Source organism: Mustela nigripes, chromosome 13 (genome assembly GCF_022355385.1).
Source record: "Mustela nigripes isolate SB6536 chromosome 13, MUSNIG.SB6536, whole genome shotgun sequence".
Lineage (NCBI taxonomy): Eukaryota > Metazoa > Chordata > Mammalia > Carnivora > Mustelidae > Mustela > Mustela nigripes.
In genome coordinates this window covers 118202503-118227172 of record NC_081569.1, presented here as the reverse complement: position 1 = coordinate 118227172, position 24670 = coordinate 118202503, and the positions used below count along the sequence as shown (strand labels likewise).

The 24670-nt window shown below is 39.5% G+C and overlaps 1 protein-coding gene across 2 annotated transcripts in view; it reads left to right on the top strand.

The window, feature by feature from the left end:
• The first annotated feature begins 213 nt into the window (after positions 1–213).
• Positions 214–24670, top strand: part of TTC8 (tetratricopeptide repeat domain 8) — a 58158-nt gene continuing 33701 nt past the window's right edge. The window contains exons 1-6 of one of the 2 annotated variants that reach the window (XM_059371316.1): positions 214–398; positions 14133–14162; positions 19612–19732; positions 21028–21091; positions 21439–21598; positions 21817–21906. In XM_059371316.1, the coding sequence (XP_059227299.1) occupies positions 285–398; positions 14133–14162; positions 19612–19732; positions 21028–21091; positions 21439–21598; positions 21817–21906 (579 nt within the window). In that variant the 5' untranslated portion in view covers positions 214–284. The remainder of the gene's footprint in view (positions 399–14132; positions 14163–19611; positions 19733–21027; positions 21092–21438; positions 21599–21816; positions 21907–24670) is intronic. The other variant, XM_059371317.1, reaches the window with a different exon arrangement.

Below are 24670 nucleotides of genomic sequence, written 5' to 3'. Positions count from 1 at the left end.
TGTCTAAGGCACTACCTCTTCATTTATCCATGGCGCCCTCTTCTCGAAATTAATGAAATATGTATCCTTTAAAAGTACACCCTCTTGGCAAGCAAGGTTTGACAAGCCTTGTAGCTGCGTTCTGCTCGAGCCAGGTTTTCATTTTCCTGATCTCAGGCGCGACGCGGGCACCCCTCAGGCAAGGCCCTCGCCGCCGCGTTGCCGGGCAGAGCCGGACGCCTCCCGCTCCCGACCCCGCCCACCTGGCCCGGGCCCTGGTCCTTCGTGGGCCGCCTTCGGCCGCCATGGGCTCGGAGATGGAGCCGCTGCTCCTCGCCTGGAGCTATTTTAGGCGCAGGAAGTTCCAGCTCTGCGCAGATCTGTGCACGCAGATGCTGGAGAAGTCCCCTTACGACCAGGTACCAGCCGGACCCTGTCAGCCCTGTGGATCCCAGCGAGAGGCAGAGGGCACTGGGGGGTCCCCAGGCCGCTGGGTGGGAGCTCCGGGGAGGAAGGCCCAGGGCGAACTTGACCGTGTGGTCAGCATAGGCATCTGGAACCCCTTCGAACCCGGCTGGCTCGTCCTTGGTGGCGGCGTCCCCGAGTCCCCGCGGGACTCTCGAGTGCCGCGCCATGGCCGCCCCTCCTCAAACTTGAGCAGCCCCTTTCCTTTACGGGTCCCTTTGAGGAACACTTTAAAAAATCCCGAATTTTACTTTGGTGCAGAACTTTGATAAGTCATTTATACTTGCATATGGATGGGCTCTGAAGTTCGCTGCGTGTGTATTATTAATTTATAAGACAGTGATGTATAAACAAAATCTGTAACTTCTCACCTCTTGTTGAAATAGCAGCTTTTTCTTTTCTTTTCTTTTTTGGACCAAACATTGTGATCTCTCCACTTCATCTTAAGATTGTTTTCCAAGAGTGAAGGAGGCTTTGATTCTGGGGTATGAGTGCATACAAGTTAGAGAAAGGCGAATCTGGGAGGGGAAGATGAGGGGGAAAGACCCCTTAAAAAGAAGGAATGATTACCGTGGTTTTAAGAGAACTTAACTATTGCTGTACTGCAGTAATAAGATGAATTAAGATATTAAAGAGCGAAAATGGTCGTATACTCCAGTGCAGATAGTTCCTGGAAGAGGCAAAAAGGAGAAAAAGAAGAGCAGAGCTGTGGCAGTTTGTCAGTGCTTCTGATAAAAGCTGGTTTTCCAACTTTTCCTCTAGTGGTGTTGCCCTGGAGATGTTAGAAAAAAAAGGGGACGTTGAGGGGAGTTACCTAAGTGCAGGTGTATGTGTGAACACTGTTACTAGGCTCTGCCTTAGTTCCCAGCAAGTGGCTGGAGGATAACCTGTTGAGGTGAATGTTTTGACTTTTAGATAGAACAATCCTAGAACAATCCATGCTAGTGGGAATACAAAGCTAGATTCTTTTGTGTTTGTTCATGTTAGTTAATAGGATTCCGTATCCATGGAGAAGCATTTTTTTTTTTTTTTTTTTTTTTTTTAAGATTTATTAAGAGAAGGAGAGAGAGAAAGAGAACATCTGGCCGGGAGGGGAAGGGGGAGCAGAGAATCCTCAAGCTGACTTCCTGATGAGTGTGGAGCCTGCTTCTGCCTAGGTCCCTGGGACCCTCACCATGACCCCAGCCAAAATCAAAAGCTGGTCACCAGCTGAGCCACCCAGCTGCCCCAGGAAGCATTTTTCTAAGTGTATTTTTTGCCACAGTAGTCCTACAGATGCTGCTAAAAAAATTTTTTTTCCAAAATCGAGTATGTCTGGGAATGTTACAAATCATGACCCCTTCACATCTGTACAGCAAAAGTTTGTTAAAACTCTTTGTGATGTACCAGACATTGTTCTTGGCACAATGGTTTGCAAGTACTTTACATGCTGTTTCTGTTTTTCATCAGTTTAGGGCAGTTTCCATTCTGTGTTCCACAGAGCAATAGTCCCAAGAACTGTTCAGTGAAAGGAAGTTTCCTCAGTCAATGCATTTGGGAACTGTACATTGCCTACTTAGAGATTCAAGATTCATACTAAAGGCCCTGGGTCCTGAAGAAAAGGAACTTAATTTTGCCCAATTTTGATTAATACAATAATTCTGAAACTTACTTTTAGAAGTGGGCAAGGCTCAGATATCTTCATTGTTATCATACTAGGGAGATACAGTCTTATGGGGAAACACTGTTAAAGGCAAAGCAGCACTGTTTTTATTAATGGTTAAGCTCCTATAATCTTGGGGGACCTGGGTGGCTCAGTCAGTTAAGCATCTGCCTTCAGCTCAGGCCATGATCCCAGCTGGGATTGAGTCCCGCATCAGACTCCTTGCTCAGCAGGGAGTCTGCTTCTCCCTCTCCCTCTGCCACTCCTCCTGCTTGTGCTCTGTCTCCCTGTCTTTCTGTCTGTCAAATAAATTTTTAAAATCTTTAAATAAAAAGATCCTATAATCTTAGTAACATAATCATAGTGAATTCACTACAGTACTGTGCCTGTGAATTCAGACTTAGTTTGTGCTAGGCACTGTGATCAGAATTTTATATGTGTTCAATTAAATTACCCTTTGTTGAATGCTTGTTACTTACCAGGCGTAAGTTGTGTTAATTACATGTATTTCTGTGCTTGGAATAACACTGCAAAGAAGGTAACAAAAGTAATAGCTAACGTTTATTATTTACTCTGTGCCAGACTTGGTTCTGAGGATTTTACAATTCATCTCATTTAATCCTCAGCCATTTTAGGAAGTTGGTACTATTTCCACCATTTTGTAGATTGACTACACTGGGGCACAAGGTGAAGTAATTTGTCCAAAATTACTAAGCTTGTAAACCTATTGTCTTTATACTGTGCTGCCTCTTTGGCCCTTATGTAGCCAAATTTTTCAAAATGGTGTGTTTCTCAACATTTCCCAGTACATTTTCCCATCTACTGTGCCTTTTTCCAGATTTTAGCTAAATAGTAAAGAATTTTGACATATTTGTGTACTTGGATTAAAGGCTCTGGAAAGTCCTGAAGGAAGGAAACTAACGAAATTTGATTAAGACAGTATTCTGAAACTTATGTGATCTCTGGCGCCTTTTGGGGGATGGGGCAGAGGGACAGATAGCTCCCATATCCTCTTGGAGAGAGATCATTTTGGAAAGTGCAAGGCAAAGCAGCAGTATTTTCATTAATGGTTTAGATGAGGCTGTAGAGATCTTCTTGCTCCTTTTTATCTAGGAAGAGTAAGATAAAGAGATGAAGGACTTTGTCTACAGCTCCTGAATTAGCAGCTAAAGAAGGTAAGGGCTTGGGTCTTTTTATTTGGTTTCTTGTACAGCTCTCATTAGGCCTCATGGACCCTCTTGGTGGATTAAAGACTTGTTACAAAGTATATTTGGTAGAACTGTGATTTTTTTTTTAAGATTTTTATTTATTTATTTGACAGACAGAGATCACAAGTAGGCAGAGAGGCAGGCAGAGAAAGAGGAGGAAACAGGCTCCCTGCTGAGCAGGGAGCCAGATGTGGGGCTCGATCCCAGGACCCTGGGATCATGACCTGAGCTGAAGGCAGACGCTTTAACCCACTGAGCCACCCAGGCGCCCCAGAACTGTGATTTTTGATAATGATAATGAAGAAAAAGACACAGGTTTCTATAGGAAAAAAATTCCCTATTGCTGTAGGCATTGGTTACCCATTGACATGGTTAAGATCATTAGGGTAGTAAGTCTTGTTAGGTCTGGGCCTATTCTATTGGCCTATTTGTTGTGGATTTGAAAGAATAGTCTATAATGTGATATAGTTAATGTCTAATACCACAGACATTAAAAAAATGTTACTTTTTGTTAGTTTTTTCTTGTTTTGAGCAGGGGTTGATATGTTCAGCTCCTATAAATATCAGAGCAGGCCTAGGAGAATTAGTACCAGACCTAGAAGAAATTGATGATATTCCTTTCCTTTGTAATCTTTTTATTTGTCTTGCTCATGTAGTTTAGTTAAGTAAGAACTATATATATTGCCAGAACAATGCACTGTTTCATCAGGAATAGAAGTTTACCTTACCAAACGGGGCTTTTGATAGCTGGATAGGGCTGTTGAAAAGTTTATAGGGTTCACTCATGTTAGTCATTTCTTGACTCAACCTTTGAACACTGTGTTTTTCCACTGTATGCTTTTCTTTTTTAAGTAATTATTTTTAATTTTTTAATTTGAGTATAGTCGACATGTAATGTTACATTAGTTTCAGGTGTACAACATAATGATTCAACTTTTCTATATTATACTGTGCTCACCCCAAGTGTAGCTACCATCTGTCACCATATCATGCTATTACAGTATCATTGACTATATTCCCTATGCTGTACCTTTTATTCCCATGACCTATTCCTTTCATAACTAGAAGCCTCTATCTCACACTCCCTGTCACCCATTTTGCCCACTCCCTGCACTCCACCCCTCTAGCAACCATCAGTTTGTTTTCTGTATTTGAATCTGTTTCTGCCTTTTGTTTGTTTTGTTTTAAATGAAATCATACGGTATTTGTGTTTTTCTGCCTGATTCATTTCACTTAGCATAATACCCTCTAGGGTCCATCCATGTTGTTACAAATGGCTTGCTTTTTTTTTTACATTTTTATTCTTTTTAAATTTAATTTAATTTTTATTTTTTTAAAGATTTTATTTATTTATTTGACAGACAGAGATCACAGGCAGAGAGGCAGGCAGAGAGAGAGGGAAGCAGGCTACCACTAAGCAGAGAGCCTGATGCGGGGCTTGATCCCAGGACCCTGGGATCATGACCTGAGCCGAAGGCAGAGGCTTTAACTCACTGAGCCACCGGGGCGCCCCGCCTCTTATTCTTTTTTTATGACCATGTAATATTCCATGGTACACACATACCGCATCTTCTTTATCTGTGGTTATGGATATGGCTGCTTTTGTATCATGGGTATTGTAAATAATGCTGCAAGAAATGCAGGGGTGCATATATCTTTTCAAATTAGTGTTTTTGTTTTCTTTGGGTAATGACCCAGGAGTGGAATTACTGGATCGTATAGTATTTCTTTGTTTAATATTTTGAGGAACCTCTATGCTATTTCCACCGTGGCTGCATCAACTTATTCCCACCAGCAGTGCTTGAGAGTTCCTTTACTGTATACTTTTCTTAGCACAGATTTGTGTATTTTGTGCCCATTTGTTATTTCATTTTGGAAATATTTCCTGGTATGGTCTCCCTCAGTATGTAGAAATCTTGCCTTTTTCTTATTTTTATTTTATTTTATTATTTATTTTTAAAATTAACATATAATATATTATTAGCCCCAGGGGTACAGGTCTGTGAATTGCCAGGTTTACATACTTCATAGCACTCACCATAGTACATACCTTCCCCAATGTCCATAACCCCACCACCCTCTCCCTACCCCTCTCCCCACAGCAACGCTCTGTTTGTTTTGTGAGATTAAGAGTCTCTTATGGTTTGTCTCCCTCCCAATTCCATCTTGTTTCATTTATTCCTTTTCTACCCCCCAAACTCCCTATGTTGCTTCTCAACTTCCTCGTATCAGGGAGATTATATGATAAATGACTTTCTCTGATTGACTTAAGCTTTGCTCAGCATAATACCCTCTAGTTCCATCCACATCGTTGCAAATGGCAAAAGTTCATTTCTTTTGATGGCTGCATAGTATATATATATATATATATATATATATATATATATATATGTATATACACACACACACCCACCACATCTTCTTTATCCATTCATCTGTTGATGGACATCCAGGTTCTTTCCATAGTTTGGCTATTTTGGACATTGCTGCTATAAACATTCAGTTGCATGTGCCCCTTCGGATCACTACATTTGTATCTTTAGGGTAAATACCCAGTAGTGTGATTGCTGGGTCGTGGGGTAGTTCTATTTTCAACTTTTTGAGGAATCTCCATATTGTTTTCCAGAGTAGTTGCACCAGCTTGCATTCCCACCAGCAGTGAAGGAGGCTTCCCCTTTCTGCGCATCCTCGCCAGCATCTCTCATTTCCTGACTTGTTGATTTTAGCCATTCTGACTGGTGTGATGTGGTATCTCATTGTGGTTTTGATTTGTATTTCCCTGATGCCAGGTGATATCAAGCACTTTTTCATGTGTCTCTTGGCCATCTGGATTTCTTCTTTGCAGAAATGTCTGTTCATGTCCTCTGCCCATTACTTGATTGGATTATTTGTTCTTTGGGTGTTGAGTTTGATAAGTTCTTTGTAGATTTTGGACACTAGCCCTTTATCTGATATGTCCTTTGCAAATATCCTTTCCCATTCTGTCTGTTGTCTTTTGGTTTTATTAACTGTTTGCTTTGCTGTGCAAAAGCTTTTGATCTTGATGAAGTCCCAAATAGTTCATTTTTGCCCTTGCTTCCCTTGCCTTTGGCGATGTTTCTAGGAAGAAGTTGCTGAGGCTGAGGTTGAAGAGGTTGCTGCCTGTGTTCTCCTGTAGGATTTTGATGGATTCCTTTCTCATATTGAGGTCCTTCATCCATTTGGAGTCTCTTTTTGTGTGTGGTGTAAGGAAGTGGTCCAGTTTCATTTTTCTGCATGTGGCCATCCAATTTTCCCAACACCATTTGTTGAAGAGACTCTCTTTTTTCCACTGGACATTCTTTCCTGCTTTGTCGAAGATTAGCTGATCATAGAGTTGAGGGTCTATTTCTGGGCCTTCTATTCTGTTCCATTGATCTGTGTGTCTGTTTTTGTGCCAGTACCATACTGTCTTGATGATGACAGCTTTGTAGTAGCGCTTGAAGTCTGGAATTGTGATGCCACCGACTTTGGCTATCTTTTTCAACACTCCTCTTGCTATTCGAGGTCTTTTCTGGTTCCATTAAATTTTAGGATTATATGATCCATTTCTTGGAAAAAGAATGGGTGGGATTTTGATAGGTAGATTGCTTTAGGTAGCATAGACATTTTCACAATATTTGTTCTTCCAATCCAGGAGCATGGAACATTTTTCTATTTCTTTGTGTCTTCCTCAATTTCTTTCATGAGTACTTTATAGTTTTCTGAATATAGATTCTTTGCCTCTTTGGTTAGGTTTATTCCTAGGTATCTTATGGCTTTGTGTGCAATTGTAAATGGGATTGACTCCTTAATTTCTCTTTCTTCTGTCTTGTTGTTAGTGTATAGAAATGCAACTGGTTTCTGTGTGTTGATTTTATATCCTGACACTTTACTGAATTCCTGTACAAGTTCTAGCAGATTTGGTGTGGAGTCTTTTGGGTTTTTCACGTAAAGTATCATATCATCTGCAAAGAGTGAGAGTTTCGAGTTCTTCTTTGCCGATTTGGCTGCCTTTAATTTCTTTTTGTTGTGTGATTGCTGAGGCTAGGACTTCTAGTACTACGTTGAATAGCAGTGGTGATAATGGTGTTCCTGACCTTAGTGGGAAAGCTCTCAGTTTTTCTCCGTTGAGAATGGTATTCGCTATGGGTTTTTCATAGCCTTTTTGTTATTTAATTAAAACATTTAAAAATATTTATGTTGGAGTGATGATACAAATAATGAAGAGCTTTAGGAAGCTTAAGAAGTTTCATTTGATTAAGAAATTGAAAACTCTCTTTCCTTCTCTTACAACATGAATCCAGGATGGCACATCTGTATGGTTATGGCACAGAGTCTGCTACACAGGGGTTCTCATTATGTATCTGCTGAATGAGTGTATTGATTGTATTCATGTTTGTGTGTGTGGTGTGTGTGTGTGTTTTAAAGATTGTATTGTTAAGGAATCTCACACCCAATGCGGGACTCGAACCTACAGCCCCAAGATCAAGAGTTGCATGCTCTTCTGACTGAGCCAGCCAGGCACCCCTATGTATTTTGATGGCATTATCCGTGTGTATCACCTTCCCTTCTGTTTACAAAGATCATCCTAGTTGCCTGAGGACCTTTTTGTCCTTCCACCCCTATAGGTTCCTAAACACATTTACCTTTTCAAATAAATGTAATTGCATTATGGACATTCTTAACTCATTTCTTGATTTGTTTTGTTTTTTGTTTTTATTATTCCTACCACAAAATAGAAATGGTAATTATGTGATGTGATAGGGGTGCTATTGTGTTCCACATGGCAGATGTGATAGAGGTGCTAACTATCATCATAATGACAATCATCTTACAAAATATAAATGTAGCAAGTGAACATGTTGTATACCTTGTTATTTTTTATTATAATTTTTAAAGATTTTATTGATTTATTTGAGAGAGAGAGAGCATGGGCACAGTGGGGGTGGAGAGGGTAGAGGGAGAAGTAGAAGCAGACTCCCCAGTGAGCAGGGAGCCTGATGTGGGGCTCGATCCCAGGACCCCAAGATCATGACATGAGCCAAAGGCAGGCACCCAACCAACTGAGCCACCCAGGTGCTCCCATCTTATTGTTTTTTTAATCAGTTAAGAAAATTCTTCCTAGATTCCTCCAAGAGAGTATTTTTGATAGTAGTTATCATCATTGGCATTTCATATGATGCTCTCATTGTTTCAGTGGAGGAAGTTAAATGATGGCAAGACTACCGATCTATGAAAAGCTAACAGAAATGTGATCAGAGCAGAAGCAGATGGTCCTCAGCTCTGCAGTTAGCTGATTTGTCTTCACATGTTCGTTTAGCCTCATGGGCTATTTTTTTTTTTTTTTTTTTTTGAGGCTTCTACATTTTAGAGTCTTTTTCCCTCACAGCTCTTTGAATTACCATTCCTGTGCCACCAAATCGGTTTTAGTACAAATGAATGACTTTGAAGCAGTGTCTGGACACACGGAAGAGCAAGGAAGTTAAATTATTTTTTCCGTGTGCCAAGTGGATTCCCCCCTCCCCCTCCTAAGACAAAAATAGCTTTTGTTTGGGATGTTATTTTTCACTTTTGGTTTGCTTGTTTTTGTCCCAGGTGAGGAGAACCTCTGTAAAGTGATTTGTTATTTGTTCATTTTTCTTTAAGCTGGTCCAGGGAGCTTCTCAAAAATCCCATTTTGGTCCCAATACATTAGCCTTTTAGGATAAGCCCACCTCTGAGACTATTCCTTTTATTCCTCCTTTAAGAGATACAATTTTGGTACTATTAAACAAAAATATTTAAGTTGTGCCTTGTACTTTCCATTAGGACATCTGGATTTTATTTAATTTTGATTCTTGCCAAAGTCAGAGTAGTTAGCCTGGTCAGGGAGGTAGAGCATGGAATAGCATGTTTCCTTAGAGTAATACATTTTTATTTGGACACAAAAGGACTGAAGGATAGGTTGACTGTTAAGAACATGGTATTTGGTAATGGGGCAAGGTTCTTGAAGAAGATGGATTGTGAACTGTTTTCCCCAGGTATGGAATAGTGAGAACTAAGAAGGCAGGGTCTGTAAGCATGACTTTAAGGTTCTGATCTCTTGGGAATAAAGAAAGAAAGATAACTGGTTAATTTATTGTAGCTTCCCTGCTTGATAAAATACAGCAAGAACAAGAAATTCATAGAGAGGTTCTGTCTTTTTTCAAAGTGTTCTTTCAATCATGATTGAACAAATAGTTGTAAGTTGTAAGATACAAAAGGGAGAAATACAAAACGGTCTTCCTTCCGCACAGCAATGTGACCCAGAGGGAATGCTTGCTGTTACAGCTCATGTCCATCATCCTGATTAGTTGCTTAATCTGATTACTGTTCTTTGTGTTCCATATGTCAGATGCATGGCTTTAAAACCAGCCCCAATTTTTTTTAAAGCTCCATTATAATTAAACAGTTCATAAAACATGCAGATTTTTCAGGCAGTGAGGTTTTTAAAAGACAGTATGCTTTTATTACAGGGTAGATTTCTGATGGATTTTCAAATTATTAAAATCAGTGATTCTGGGAGTGGGAGTGTTGGCTTTGAATGGGAATTCACATTCTCCTCCCCAATCTCTACTTATAATGAGAGATGATACAGAGAGGGGATTATTATTGTAAATGATTTGGAGATAGAGAAAAGGCTAAAAGCCACTGGCTTAGAGGAAAGACATGGAACCAGGGGTCCCCAGTGAGCCACATCTTAGTAGTTGATTGAGACAATGATCTGGTGCTCCAGGCAAAACAAAACAAAACAAAACAAAGCCATCTTTCTATATGATTATCGAATTTATTTCCTCTTTGGGACCGTGGAGACTCAGCCAAACTTAATCTTTTGATTCTTACACTCTGTGGAGCAGTTCATTTTATGAATTTGTATTCCCGCTGAATTCTAGATATACATTCCTACTTGGCTGCTTGGTCCCTAGATCTGCCCAAACCTTCTGACATCCATCCATTTCTCTGTTCTCTTACTTTTTTTTTTCCTTCTTGTTACTGCTACCATCTGAATGATGTCTCAGTAGTTTCAGAACAGAGCTGGGTCAGACTCATTAACCAGAGTAAGTATTGGTGGCAATTAAGAAGTCACATTCAGAATTAGCTAGAGATTTGATTCCCTGAAGTAACAGCAACACCCTAAGAGAGAAAGCCTTACCCTGGGGAGGAAGGAAGGAAGCAAACTGATGTGAATTGAAGTTGATGCTAATGAGTATTTGCTGGTTCTAGGCAGTGTCACTGCTCCCTGTCCTCTCACTCACTCACTTTGAAGGAGAGTCAAAGGGAGGTCTTAATTTGATGTGCCACAACTGGGAGTTCTTCGTTCTGAAAAGGGAAGTACTAGCGAGTTTGGTGCCTATTTATTATAGAATTGTTTATGTGACTGATACTTATTGAAAGTGATAGCACCTTACATTTCATTAACTGTGACAGCATATGTGAAAAGACTCTAAAAATTATGAAATATTCTTAAAAATGCAAGCTTTTCTTTTTAAAACCCCCCTATAGACCCTACTGCTCCAATTCAAGAGGAGGACTAGGTTACAGAGATTGTATGATTTGTTCAAGGTCATGCAGCTAAGTGACTCCCTGAGGATCGAGCCCAGCTCTTCTAACTCTAAGGCTAGGCATGGTGATTCTTCTTCTTCTTTTTTTTTTTTTTAAGAGAGGGGAAAGAGGGAGAAAGAGAAAGAGAGAACGTTGGTGGGGGAGAGAGAGAGGGAGAATTTTTTTTCTTTCTTTTTTTTTTTAATTGTGTTATGTTAGTCACCATATAGTACATCATTCGTTTTTTTATGTAGTGTTCCATGATTCACTGTTTGTGTATAACACACAGTGCTCCATTCAGTCCATGCCCTCCTTAATACCCACCACCAGGCTCATCCATCTCCCACCCCCCTCCCTTGGTTTATTTTCCCAGAGTCCATTGTGATAGGGAGAGTCTTAAGCAGGCTCTAGGAGGCACTAGCATGGAGCCTGACAAGGGGAGCCTGACACAGGGGTTGATCTCACAACCCTTAGATCATGTCCTGAGCTGAAATCAAGAGTTAGATACTTAAAAAAATTTAAAAAAAAAAGAGCTGGACACTTAACTGACTGAGCCAACCAGGCTCCCCTAGCCTCAACTTTGTTGATGCCCATGGAAATAATCTGCTAGACCAAATGAACCTGACTTGTGGTTCCCTATTTGGATGGATTAATTTAAATAACAGACTCTAATTGAGAGACCCACAGATGAAAGTCCCAGTGATTAAAAAAAAATTTTTTTTTCTCTACCTCTAAATTTAAAAATCCTGACTTTCCCTTCTTAGTCCTGCTACTCCTGATGGATCTCCAGTCCAGACCAGCCATACCCAGCCTTGGTCTCCCTCACCATATAGTAGCCGGCTTTCATGCCTTGCTATGATCTCATATACTCAGCAAAGTTCAGGCTCTTGAGCCAGAGTGTCTGGGTTCAAATACTGCCTATACACTGCCTATATACGGATGAGTGTTTTCTCATCTGTAAAATGGAGATGATAATATGCCTCAAAGGGTTGTTGTGAGGGTTAATTAAGTTCATTAAAATATAGTAAGTGATCACAAATGTTAGCTGCTATTGTCTCTAGATAGCTAGAGAGATTTCCATGCAGGATTCATGCAATTTCCATGCAGGATCAAAATCCCTGATATTTTTCTGAAAGGATTGTTGGTAACCTGGAACGCACCTGTGAGGAAAGTGTTCAGTGAAACTGATGACAGAGTGATGTTGAATACAGTTCATAGATCCCTGGTACTCAATAATTTCCAGAATAATCTCCTTCCCTTTTCTCTGACTCTCTTCTTATCTCCCATGTATTCTGTTTTCCCCCCTCTTGCTCTAAGTCATATTTAACTGGCCCCTAACTTGAATATAGCATTTGATACATTTTACTGCAAGGTATATAACTCTGCATGCCTTCCTCATAGAATGTTTTCAGCACCTAGCCAGGGGACCAGCTATGTCAGGGACATGCTGTGGGACTAACGTGTTCTCTGCCTCACTCCTGGTTCTGTCTTTCTCCTTCTCCCATCTAAGCAACATCACCTCTCTGTCCACCTTTTCCTCTAAGCCTCTCATGGTCTTCTCTGACCCTCTCATTGCTTGTCATTTCCCCACATGCTTTACCTGTGTGGTAAGTCACAGATGTGTTCCTGTGGAACAGAAGAACCCCAGGGAGCACAAAGACCTTTAGCAGTGAACAGAACACCGAGGCTGAGCTGGTGGTTTGAATTTGGGCCACTGGAAGCATCTTCTTGCTCTTGGCAGAATAACAGGCATCCAGCTTCTACTTAACGATTAGAGGCTTCTAGCTCTTATGCCTGTTTTTGTTTTCCTTTCCATTATCTGCAGTCACCTCTGGTTAACGTTTCCTCCCCTTTCTATATGGACTTACCTTGTACTCTCCTACACTTTATGCTTCAATCCTGCCTTATTATGTCCAAGTCATTTTTTAATATCCAAGATGTGCTGGCAAGGAAGAGCTCTGGCTTCCTTGTGTGACCTCGAGCAAATTATATGACCTCTCTGAACTGGTTTCCTGATCTGTCAAATGGATAAGAACATTGACCTGCCTCCCTCCGGTGGTGGTTATGAGACTTAAATGAGAGACATGTGTCATTCAGACGTGTCCACAAATAAACAGAAGAAAGAATAGACAGGGTTATGTCTTATGTCATCTCATTGCCTGTATCAGTATGTTTAAGTATGGACTGTGAGTTCTAAGCAATTTATAATTTTCCAGATCTTCCTTATACACACTGGAATTGAAAACCTCCAGTTGCGATGTATTCTTCATTGCTGTTTTGTGTTTGGTTCAGCTGCTTTCCAAATATTCTCTAAACCCCACCCTCTGAGCCTTTGCTTTTCTAGCCTAGCTTAACCCGTGCCTCTCATGTTCCTACTGAGTGTCATGCTATAGAAATTGCTTATCTTTGTATGGTGACCAGATGGCTTACACATTGCTTGTGCGCATAATATATTCTTAAAAAATATTTAGGGTATTCTTTTGGGTTTTAGAGCTATAGAAAGCAAGGCAAGGAAGGATCTTTTCTTTTTCTTTCTCTATTTTGTTTCTTAGTAGTTTCCCTAATAAAACATGCTGCCAACTGAGTGTTCAGTGCAGGTTGCTAACTGTAGATAAACAAATGTAAATGTTTTGTTAAATACATTTGTTACAACTCTGACTTTTTCCCAGTGGATTTCTATTTAGTTTGAACAGAAAAAACCCTGAGTTTATTAACACCTGACATTAATATATGTGACATAGTCTATTTATAAACATTTCTCAGAGTGCATTACAGTGAGAATTAATTTTTTATCATCAGGCACTAATCCCATTATTTATATGTGGAGCAGAAGGGCTTATAGTATGTGGATTTTCTTCCTCCTCCCCAAGTGATTAAAGTCTGAATGTTTTAACCACCATGAACTTATTTTTGAGTATAAAGAAATGTTTCCTTGGTATAGTTGTAAAATTATTGTAATTTCTGAGATTTTGTGTCTTCATTAAATAAGTAGTTAAGATAACTTCTCTGTGCTTTAAATGAGGTTAGAGTAATTAGAATTTCCTACTTGGAGAAAATTCAGCACTTGTCAGTATATATTAGTTTTACACTAATACCAATATTAGTATTAATATATCCAAAACTCTTGAAAACAGTTGTGGGGAAAGATTGAAGTTAATATTTGAATTTTTACTGAATGAGTTTGAGTCCACCTACGCATACCTAATTAGTCACTAAGACTTTTTATTTTAGAAACCGTATTTCTTAAAAATGTTTACTACCTTCTTAATGCTTTCCAGGAACCAGATCCTGAATTGCCAGTGTCTCAGGTAAAGGTTTAGTTTAGCAACCTTTAGTTTAGAGAATACTATAATTTCAATTGCTTACATGGTCCTATAGATTAGAAAACTCGCTGCATATCTATTAATGCTGTTATAAAATTAGCCATCTCTACCAGACGTTCTGTACCTTTTTATGTAAAGTATTATATTTCCAACATTTTCGGATGAGTAGTCTTATGGTCTTAAGACTTGGAGTTTAAATAGAAATGACCAATATTGACCAGAGGATGAGAAAATTAGAGAAGGAGGCAAGGGGAATCAGGAGTTAGAAAGCGAGCGAGCCAAGAAATCAGCAGAGCCCCAGGTGTCCAGAAAGACCATGATGAATAGGACAGTGTCTTGAGCAAAGATTAGGCTAACTCTGCTTGGGAAGGGCTTGGTTTTAGAGAGCGGTGCCTGCCACCATGAGGAAGAAAGGAAGGAACATTACTGGCCAGATAGCCATGTCTACCAAATTCTTGCAGGATAGAGAGACCTGCTTAACTGGATGAGACCCAGTGAACGAGTCTGGAGGGAATCCAAGGAGAGGAGGTGAAGCTTTTAACTCTGAGGGTTTCCAGTAGGTCTGGGAATACGGTGAAGAGATGAAAGTGCTACAAATCAGAGAGCTTCAGTATTTCCAGGTGTTTGCCCCACCACATGACAGAAAATTGTAACAGTGGTTTTTAGGTAAATAAATAGTTTGGAACCTCGTATGTGGTTCATGTGAGTAAGCATCCAAACGTGTAGAAGAAAGTAAGATACAAAGTACTCTGATAGAGGTCTGTGTGGCATTAAACAAGCCCGTAAATGGGTTAAAAGGTAGCACTCCGTTCTTGAAAAGAATTTCAACATTGTCTACAATGTTCATAATCATTACCAAATTGATAGATGGTACAGAACTGTTTTTTGCATAATATATGTACAATTCCTTTGAGAAGGACCTAAACTATAAAAAGAGTAAGTACTGTGCTGTTTGTTTTCAGTAATTTTGGAAGATTTTGTTAAAATTAAATTAAAACACCAATAATTTGCACTGTATGGTTTTAAAGCTGTAAATGGCATTTGTAAGTTTCCAGCCAGCGCAGGAACTTGATGAAGGATCTGTATTTAGTATTGCTTTTCTGTTCTGTTACTGTAGACTGAATCATCCACTCGATAGTGATCTAAAAGAATAAAAAGGGAACAAATCTGACAGGATTCTTTTGAGCTCATTATTCACACATTTTGCCTTCCTCCTTTGCATATTTTTACAACTTCAAAATAAATGATGCTTCACAATAACAATTCAATATTTTGTGCTTCAGTTTTTCATTTTCATAGAGTAGGCAGAGTATCAAATGTTACTGATTCTTATGATGGCTCAATCAGGTTAGACACACTGTTCTTTGGTGGCCTTATTCTAATAATAACCTAACAAAATTGTTTCTTTTATGTCTTCAACGAGTGGCCTCAAATCCTGTATTAAAAGGAACAGGGCAATTTAAACATGTTTTGCTCATTCACTAGAGTTTTCACCTTGTTTATTTTCATAACTAAAATTGGATCAACCTCACAGAAGATAGTACAAGCAAAGCATTACTTCCCTGATGTAATTGCCTCAAGAGGAATGTCCTGTAGACTGCCTCAGTAGGCAAATGAGATGGGATTATGTTTCACAGACAAAGAAGGACATAACTGACATGATGATTACTTGCTTAGATTGGGAGAATCTGTGCTTTTTCCCTTGAGAAGAGTTCCGACACTTCTATGATTTTTTTTTTTAAAGATTTTATTTATTTATTTGACAGATAGAGATCACAAGTAGGCAGAGAGGCAGGCAGAGAGACAGAGAGGAGGAAGCAGGCTCCCTGCTGAGCAGAGAGCCCGATGTGGGACTCGATCCCAGGACCCTGAGATCATGACCTGAGCCGAAGGCAGCGGCTTAACCCACTGAGCCACCCAGGCTCCCCTCTATGATTTTTTTTAAAGATTTTTTTTCTTTATTTGGCAGACAAAGATCAAAAGTAGGCAGAGAGGCAGGCAGAGAGAGAGGAGGAAGCAGGCTCCCTGCCGAGCAGAGAGCCCGATGTGGGGCTAGATCCCAGGACCCTGGGATCATGACCTGAGCGGAAGGCAGAAGCTTTAACCCACTGACCCACCCAGGTGCCCCACTTCTATGATTTTTGTTGATTTCACAGTACTTCCAATGGATGGGTATTCAAGTATATTTACTACATGACCCTGTCATTTAGTAACAATTTAAACATTATCTGATAATACCAATTTATGTTTTTATGCAGATCCAAGGGGCAGTTTGGGATCATCCGTTATGCTTTGTTATGCAGTTTACTTTAATCACTGATTAGTTTTGAACTTTTTTTTTTTTTTTTTTTAATTTCAACAGAGGATTTTAGGGCTGTAAAACATACTTGGCTTGTTTCCAAAATAAAATTTTTCATTTTTTTTTAAAGCCAAAGCCCCATCTGCTGTTTTCATCAAAATCCTAAGAATTGTTCACATTGCCAAGAGCAGTTCTTTGAATACAGTCTGATGTTTAATCAAGCAGTGGTATGTGATTTTCAAGGTCATTTTTGTTAGGACAGAAGGAAAATCAGGAAGATTAATATTCTCAAATACTGATGAAATTTAAAATTAAGTAATGGTTAAATAGATTTTATTATAGATCTTTAAATATACAAGATTCCCATCATTATTTCTACTTCTGAAGAATTAGGTTCCAGAAACTGAAATATAGATCTCTACCTTTTTTAAAAAGTGAATTCTTATGGAATCACATTTTCCAAAAGATGGGAAGCATTTATTCATTTGGTGGGGAGGGAACAGTGGATTTACTTCCTTTTGTTTTGCTTAGCCTAATATTAAAAACAGTTGCACCTTCTTAATATTTAATAATAGGTAGATAGATGTGAGGAAGCATAATGGAGTAGACTCTATCAGTAGGTACATGCAAATTGTTAAAAAGATATGTGCGGGGATAATTAATGCCCCCAATATAAGTGATACTATAATAATTAGAACATGGCTTTTAGAAGGTTGATTTGACTGGGACTCCAAGTCATAGTTTTGAAGCTTCATGAGTTCCTCCTCATCAGGATGAAAGTCCATATACCTCACTGTGGCATCCAGGGTCCGTCATCAGCCCCTTTGCCTTTTTCTCCAGTTTCTTCTCTGATTGCTGCCTCAGCCCGAACCCGATTCAACCATTTACCAACTGATTTGGATTTGTTAAACTTGTCATGAGCCTTCAAGCTAGCCTGTCCTGGTCCCGTTGCTTTGCCTATCACATGCTCTCCAGTCTTGGCCACTAGCAAACTCTTTTCTCCTACTCTTCCTCCACCCTCCAGGCAGCTGGGTGCCACTCTCTGCCTTCCCACAGTATGCTCCAGACTTTCATTATTGCGTTTTTCCAACAACACTGATATTTGTGTGAGCTGGGAGAGCTGTGCTTTACTCATCTCTGTTCCCAGGACCTGGCATGTAGGTAGCAGGTGCTCCCTAGTAATATAGGAGTGAACCGGTGGAGCCCACATCTTGCTTTACTGTTTCAAAGAAAATGCTGCAGTCCTTCCTGTCCACCAGGCTGCTGAACAAGCAACGTCCTCTTCAGAAATGAAAGCCATCAGACGCTTGCAGGGTAGTATGAGCCGTGGGGACTCAAGATAAATCAGATTACTTATTTCCATCTTTGAAGTTAAATTAAATCATTAGTACAAGCGAGGGATGACTTCCCTGACCATACTTGTATAGATCTGCCAACCTTCCTTGATCTTTGAGGATTGAAAACCTCCAATTGTTTCCACACTTTAGTGGCTCCCACAGTTAGATGCAGTTCCAATTGGAATTGATTTTTTTTTTTTTTTTTACAAATTCTTTGATTCTATGTTCTGCTCATTCAGTTGTGTTAAATCCACACAGTTGAGACATTTTATTGTAAGTTATCTTATGAGAATCCAATAAACCTTACCCAGCAAAGTATAAGCCTAAAAAGCCAATCATCTAACCAAATATAATTTCGTTTTAGGAACCTAAGTATGCAATGAAGGCAGCCTTCTTTATTCCCATTAAAGTGAAAGCATAAAGATTTTCTTCTTTCCTTAAAAATTTTTGTCTGCTATATGCATTCCAATTATTTTAGCCCACAAAAGGATCTCTGCTTTTTAATTCCTATAAAACTATTTTCTATACCACAAACCTGTCACCTATCATGCACTGCTTTGCCTTGATACTTAATTCAGATAGGTGATGTGTTCAGGGAAATTAAGATCCAAGTTTTAATCTTCTCGTGTTTCCTTTTCAGAACCTAGCCCAATGCCCTGTAACTAGGAGGTGTTCAGTAGATATGGACTGAGTGCATGAGTAGATGAATGCATCTTGGGTTCTTGATGTGAGGACTGTTTGGACCTCTGTAGCTCTCTCTGTTTCTCTCTCAGTCCCTTTGCCTTTCCTTCAGCCTGCTTCACAGCCCGATGTGTGAGCCCTCCTCACACCATCCCCCAAGTTCCCATGCTGCTGCTTCCTCTGTACTATTAGAGTCAATTCTGTGCTTCTGCTCAAGAGTTGCCTTCTTCCCAGCTCCTCCACTGGACAACCTTTATTGCTCTTTGCTTCTATTCTCTAGTGAAGCAGAAAGGTAAACATTTCTGATAAAGCCATTTTAAATGTTTAAGAAGATATTTAACTGTGTAGACCTTGACATCTAATTTCTCAAGGTAGAACAAAGCTGATATTTTCCAGATTCCTTAATTGCCTTTTCTATCACCCCCACCTCCACTTTCTAGCAGGTTTTCTACTAGCTAGATCCCAGAGCAACCAAGATTGTGTTGATTAGTTATTGGGAATTGGGAGAAATTGATCTTAGTTCAAGTCAACATTTTTGGAATACCAATGTGTGCAAAAACCGTAGGTGTTACGGAAAATTCAGAACTGAACAAGGTAAAAAGGATTGTGTTCTAGGGAAGGGAGGGCTAACCTCTGCCCAATAATTACAGTTTCTCGAATATGGTAAGTACATATAATAGGAGTATAAAGAGAATGCTCTGTGAGAAAGACAAGAGGGAAGTAGGTTTAGAGCTAAACCATCGAGAAGGTCTTCATGATGGACTCTGGTCCTGAAGGAGGAAGAAAGAGCACTGTGGTCATAGCTTTATTAATTTGTTTTCAAATTACTAGTCTAGTAAAATTTTCTCTTAAGATCTTCTTTTACTTATAAAAAGTCACGTTAGAAGACTACCAGGTAATTACAATACTTTTATTTACTAGATAATTGATCTAATGGATTTTTCTTGATTAGTAATGACCCTGCCTTCTTTTATTAGTTTCTTGACATAGCTATTTAAATTAATATAATGCACTAAGTGGTAAACAGACCGAATGGAAACTTAGACAATAATAAAGCTTCTGTAGGCAGTACTTCTAATACTACTTAATATATGCTTTATTTTATCCACGCTTATAGGCAGCTTGGATTTTAAAGGCACGAGCACTAACTGAAATGGTATACATAGATGAAATTGATGTAAATCAGGAAGGAATTGCAGAAATGATGCTGGATGAAAATGCTATTGCTCAAGTTCCACGTAAGTATTGGTTTTTCCCTTAAGTAAATGAAATGCCATTAGGAGGAAGAATAATACTCTTTGTATATAAAAGAAACATACGACATTATATACATGAAAAACATGAGAGACCATTTACATAATATTCTATTACGTAAATGGTTTCTTTTTTTTTTTTTTTAAAGATTTTATTTATTTATTTGACAGAGAGAAATCACAAGCAGACGGAGAGGCAGGTAGAGAGAGAGGAAGGGAAGCAGGCTCCCTGCTGAGCAGAGAGCCCGATGCGGGACTCGATCCCAGGACCCTGAGATCATGACCTGAGCCAAAGGCAGCGGCTTAACCCACTGAGCCACCCAGGCGCCCACGTAAATGGTTTCTATCTTGTCATACAGTACAAAGACTTTCCTTCCTCAATTCAATTATATTATCTTAAACTTAAGATATGAGATTGATGTATAAAACCATTTTTCAATAAAAGCTATACTATGCATTTAAAAATTTTATGTTTAAAAGGCATTCTAGCTGAACTGCTTATCTAACCTATCAGAAGATTGTTTATCTCAGAGTGGAAACACCGGAAGCACCCAAACAGCAGAAGTGTTCTAAAAGGATTATTAAAAAAAACGATCACTGTAATAACTGAAGGTGGTTTGCTCTCATGCGTGATGTGAAGTGATGGGGTGATATGCTGGCCTGTGAATGCCTCTTGGTGTCGTCACAGAAGCGGGGTCCCCAGCTTACGGATGTGCTGGTGCAAATGGTATTGAGTGATTGCTGTGACACATGGTGGTCTTGCTGGAATTTGATAGTTAAAACAGTTATCAGCCATTTATATGTTTGAAAGATAATAACTTTTAAAGCTTCAAATGAAAATTGAGGGAAAAAATACATATGGTTCATGTTAAAAATGAACTTTTTTCCCCCATCGTTTTGCTCTTTTGGAGCTAAAATGTCTAAATTCTTGATTTTGTATCAGAAATAAACTATGAGTATCTTTGGGCCTTGCTAGCCTTAGTTTGAACCCCAGCTCTGCTAATGGGATGACCTCTTTGCCTAACCCTCTAAGCCTCTGCTGAATGGGTGAATATTACTTGCCTTTCAGACTTAGTGTGAGGATTACATGTGATAACATAAAATAACATGATAGATATTCAGTAAATATCAGTCTCAAACCCATTTTTTTCCCTAAAATACATTTCCTGTTATTAATGTCCTTTTCACTAGACCAGCGCATTCCTGAAAATTACATTAGCTGACAGTTTTTACAAATTAGTAACTCATATATTGATTGAATTTTCCATCTCATCTCATAGGCCCTGGCACATCTTTGAAACTCCCTGGAACTAATCAGACGGGAGGGCCTAGTCCGGCTATCAGGTATGCACTTCTCTTTCATACCCTCTATCCTTAAATAGTGACCAGACTGTAGGAGAATCTTCCTTTATTTTTATTTATTTATTTTTTTAAAAGATTTTTATTTATTTGTTAGAGAGAGAGAGAGAGAGATACAGAGCGCAAGCACAGGCAGACAGAGTGGCAGGCTAGAGGCAGAGGGAGAAGCAGGCTCCCTGCTGAGCAAGGAGCCCGATGTGGGACTCGATCCCAGGACACTGGGATCATGACCTGAGCTGAAGGCAGCTGCTTAACCAACTGAGCCACCCAGGCGTCCCAGAATCTTCCTTTATTGACCTTCTTTGTATTTTCACAACGTACACTTTCCACAGGCCAATCACTCAAGCTGGAAGACCCATTACAGGTTTCCTTAGACCTGGCACACAGAGCGGAAGGCCTGGCACTATGGAGCAGGCCATCAGAACTCCCAGAACTGCCTACACAGCTCGCCCCATCACCAGCTCATCTGGAAGATTTGTCAGGCTGGGAACGGTAAATTCTGACCGCTTTATTACCACAGTTTTCTATTACCAAAGTAACTTTATGGTATATCATTTTTTGCTCTTGTTATAATGGAAGGTTATATGGAAGGTTTTTTACAGTTGATTCTTTTTTTTACTTCTGTTGCCTTTATAATTTTTATGCTCATTAAACTCAATTTATGTTTCAAGAGAAAGTTTCAGATCTTGTTCTGTCATTTTCTCTCATAGGCTTCCATGCTTACAAGTCCTGATGGACCTTTTATAAACTTATCTAGACTGAATTTAACAAAATATGCCCAGAAACCTAAACTGGCAAAGGTATGTACTTAAAATGATTGTATGTTATGAAGTGACGTTTAGATATATTATCATAACAACATTGTAGGAAATAGAAAAAAAAACGGTGAAGGAAAGGTGGTGTCTTTTTTTAAAAAAAATTTTTTTTTTTAAAGATTTTATTTATTAGTTTGACAGAGAGAAATTACAAGTAGATGGAGAGGCAGGCAGAGAGAGAGAGACAGGGAAGCAGGCTCCCTGCTGAGCAGAGAGCCCGACACGGGACTCGATCCCAGGACCCTGAGATCATGACCTGAGCCGAAGGCAGCAGCTTAACCCACTGAGCCACCCAGGCGCCCAGGAAAGGCAGTGTCTTGATTGAAATGGAAATGTTTAATTACTGAACGATGTAAAACTTCTCTTAGTCTTTTGAGTTAAGAAAAGTCCACCAGAAATAAAATCTATATACCATCATTATAGGAAATTCTTTTTCCTCTGATAAACAACAGCAATTAAAAAAAAAAAAAACTTAAATTCTAGTTAGTTAACATACAGTGCAATATTGGTTTCTGGAATAGAATTCTGTGATTCATCACTTACATACAACAAACACCCAGTGCTCATCTCAACAAATTCTCTTCTTAATCCCCATCACCCATCTAGCCCATCCCCCATCCACCTCCCTCCATCAACCCTTAGTTTGTTCTGTACTGTTAAGGGTCTTTTATGGTTTGTTTCCCTCTCTCCTTTGCTTTTTCTTTCCCCCTTCCCATATGTTCGTCTTTTTTTAAATTCCACATATGAGTGAGATCATATGGTATTTGTCTTTCTCTGACTTGATTTGTTTCACTTAGCATAACACTCTAGCTCTAGCCCCATCATTGCAAATGGCAAGATTTCATTCTTTTTTGATGGCTGAGTAATATTTCTTTGTGTGTGTGTGTGTGTGTGTGTGTGTACACACCACATCCTCTTTATCCATTCATCAACCATTGAACATTGGGGCTTTCTCCATAGTTTGGCTATTGTTGATAAAGGAACAGCAGTTTATAACAAAGAAAGCAGACAGGCAGAATCATCTTAGTGGAAGGGAGCTTAGAAGGTCATCCGTGTCTATGTGTGTTTTCTTTTTCATCTTGAACTCTTCTCAGAAAAATGATTTGCTATCCTTGTAGAGTTTTAGGACTGTCAAAAGGAAGATAAAAAAATATGTACTTCTAATTTGTAATTAGGCAGGCATCACAATGTTACTGTCTGGCCTGAGTGATCCTTATGGAGAATTATGTTAATAATTCTGACTATTCAAAGAGTAGTTGCTTGGGGCACCTAGGTTACTGAGTCAGTTGAACGTCCAGCTCTTCCCTTAGATTCAGGTCCATGATCTCAGGGTCGGGACATGGAGCCCTGTATCTGGCTCTGTGCTCAGCAGGAAGTCTGCTTGAAGATTTTTCTCCCTCTTCCCCTCCGCCCCCCTCCCATGTGCACATGTACTCTCTCCCTCTCTCAAATAAATAAATAAATCTTAAAAAATAGATTAGATGCTCCTTTAAATTAAAGAGAAAGAGTGAAAGTAAGTGTGTGTATGCATGGTAAGAAAGAGTGAGAAAGAGAGAGAAAAAGAGCCTGAGAGGTCCATGACCTTTTCAATCTAAAGATAAACTTGGAGTTGTTTGGACTAGTTCAGAGACATGAGCACTTAGCTGGTGATGAAACTGGCCTAAGCTTAGCCCAGGTTTGTAACTGTAATTTTTGTGAATTCTGTGCATTAGCACTGAGTTCATTCTGAATCTTAGTTCTAATGGTGTTTAACATATTTACTAAATGTCAAACACTGGGGAATATAAGAGTGGTTGTTAGCCATACAGAGTTGCAATTAAAATCTGAAAAAGAAATGTCACTTGATAGGGAATTATCCTATAATAACACTGATGACATTTTTCTTAATTTCTTATTTGAAAGCAATCTGGTCAACTACACTTAGCAGAATTGCAAAGTTATACTTATTTCCCTTTGTGAGAATGGAGTATTAACAGGAACTCATACGGAATATCTAGTTCCCCTGCCCTTTTAGGCCATTTACTTGAGGTGGCTGGATGGCTAGTTGGTACCATTGCTGTTTTCTTTTTCAAAGATTTATTTATTTGAGAGAAGAAGAGAGAGACAGAGGTGGGGGGATGGTGATGCAGAGGCAGAGTGAGAGAGGGAAACTTAAGCAGACTCTGCACTCAGTGTGGAGCCTGATGTGAGGCTTGATCCCATGATCCTGAGATCATGACCAGAGCTGAAATCAAGAGTCCTAGTCTTGATTTAACTGACTATGCCACCTGGCCCCTGCCCACCTCCCCCACCGATAGCGCCCCCCATTGCTGTTTTCTGTCCAGGGAGTGCAGTCCCGTGAAGGCATCTCTGGTAAACTCAGATGCTTCCAGAACAGACCTGGTCTATGTTAATAGACTTAAACTGAACTAGATTTTGTGCTTTTTTAGTGTGTTATAGAAATAATGCCCAGTAAGAGTGTCTGAGTGGCTCAGTCCATTAAGCATCTGCCTTCGGCTCAGGTCATGATCCCAGGGTCCTGGGATTGAGCCCCGCATTGGGTTCTCTGCTCCTCAGGGAGCCTCCTTCTCCCTCTGCCTCTCCTTTCTCTCTCTCTCTGTCTCTCATGAATAAATAAATAAAATCTTAAAAAAAAAAAAAGAAAAAGAAAAAGAAAAAAAGAAAGAATGCCCAGTTTTCCTATCTTTGGTTTCCAACCCACGTTTCCTCATTGGAACTCATTTCTAATGAGCTTCGTTTCACAGCAATG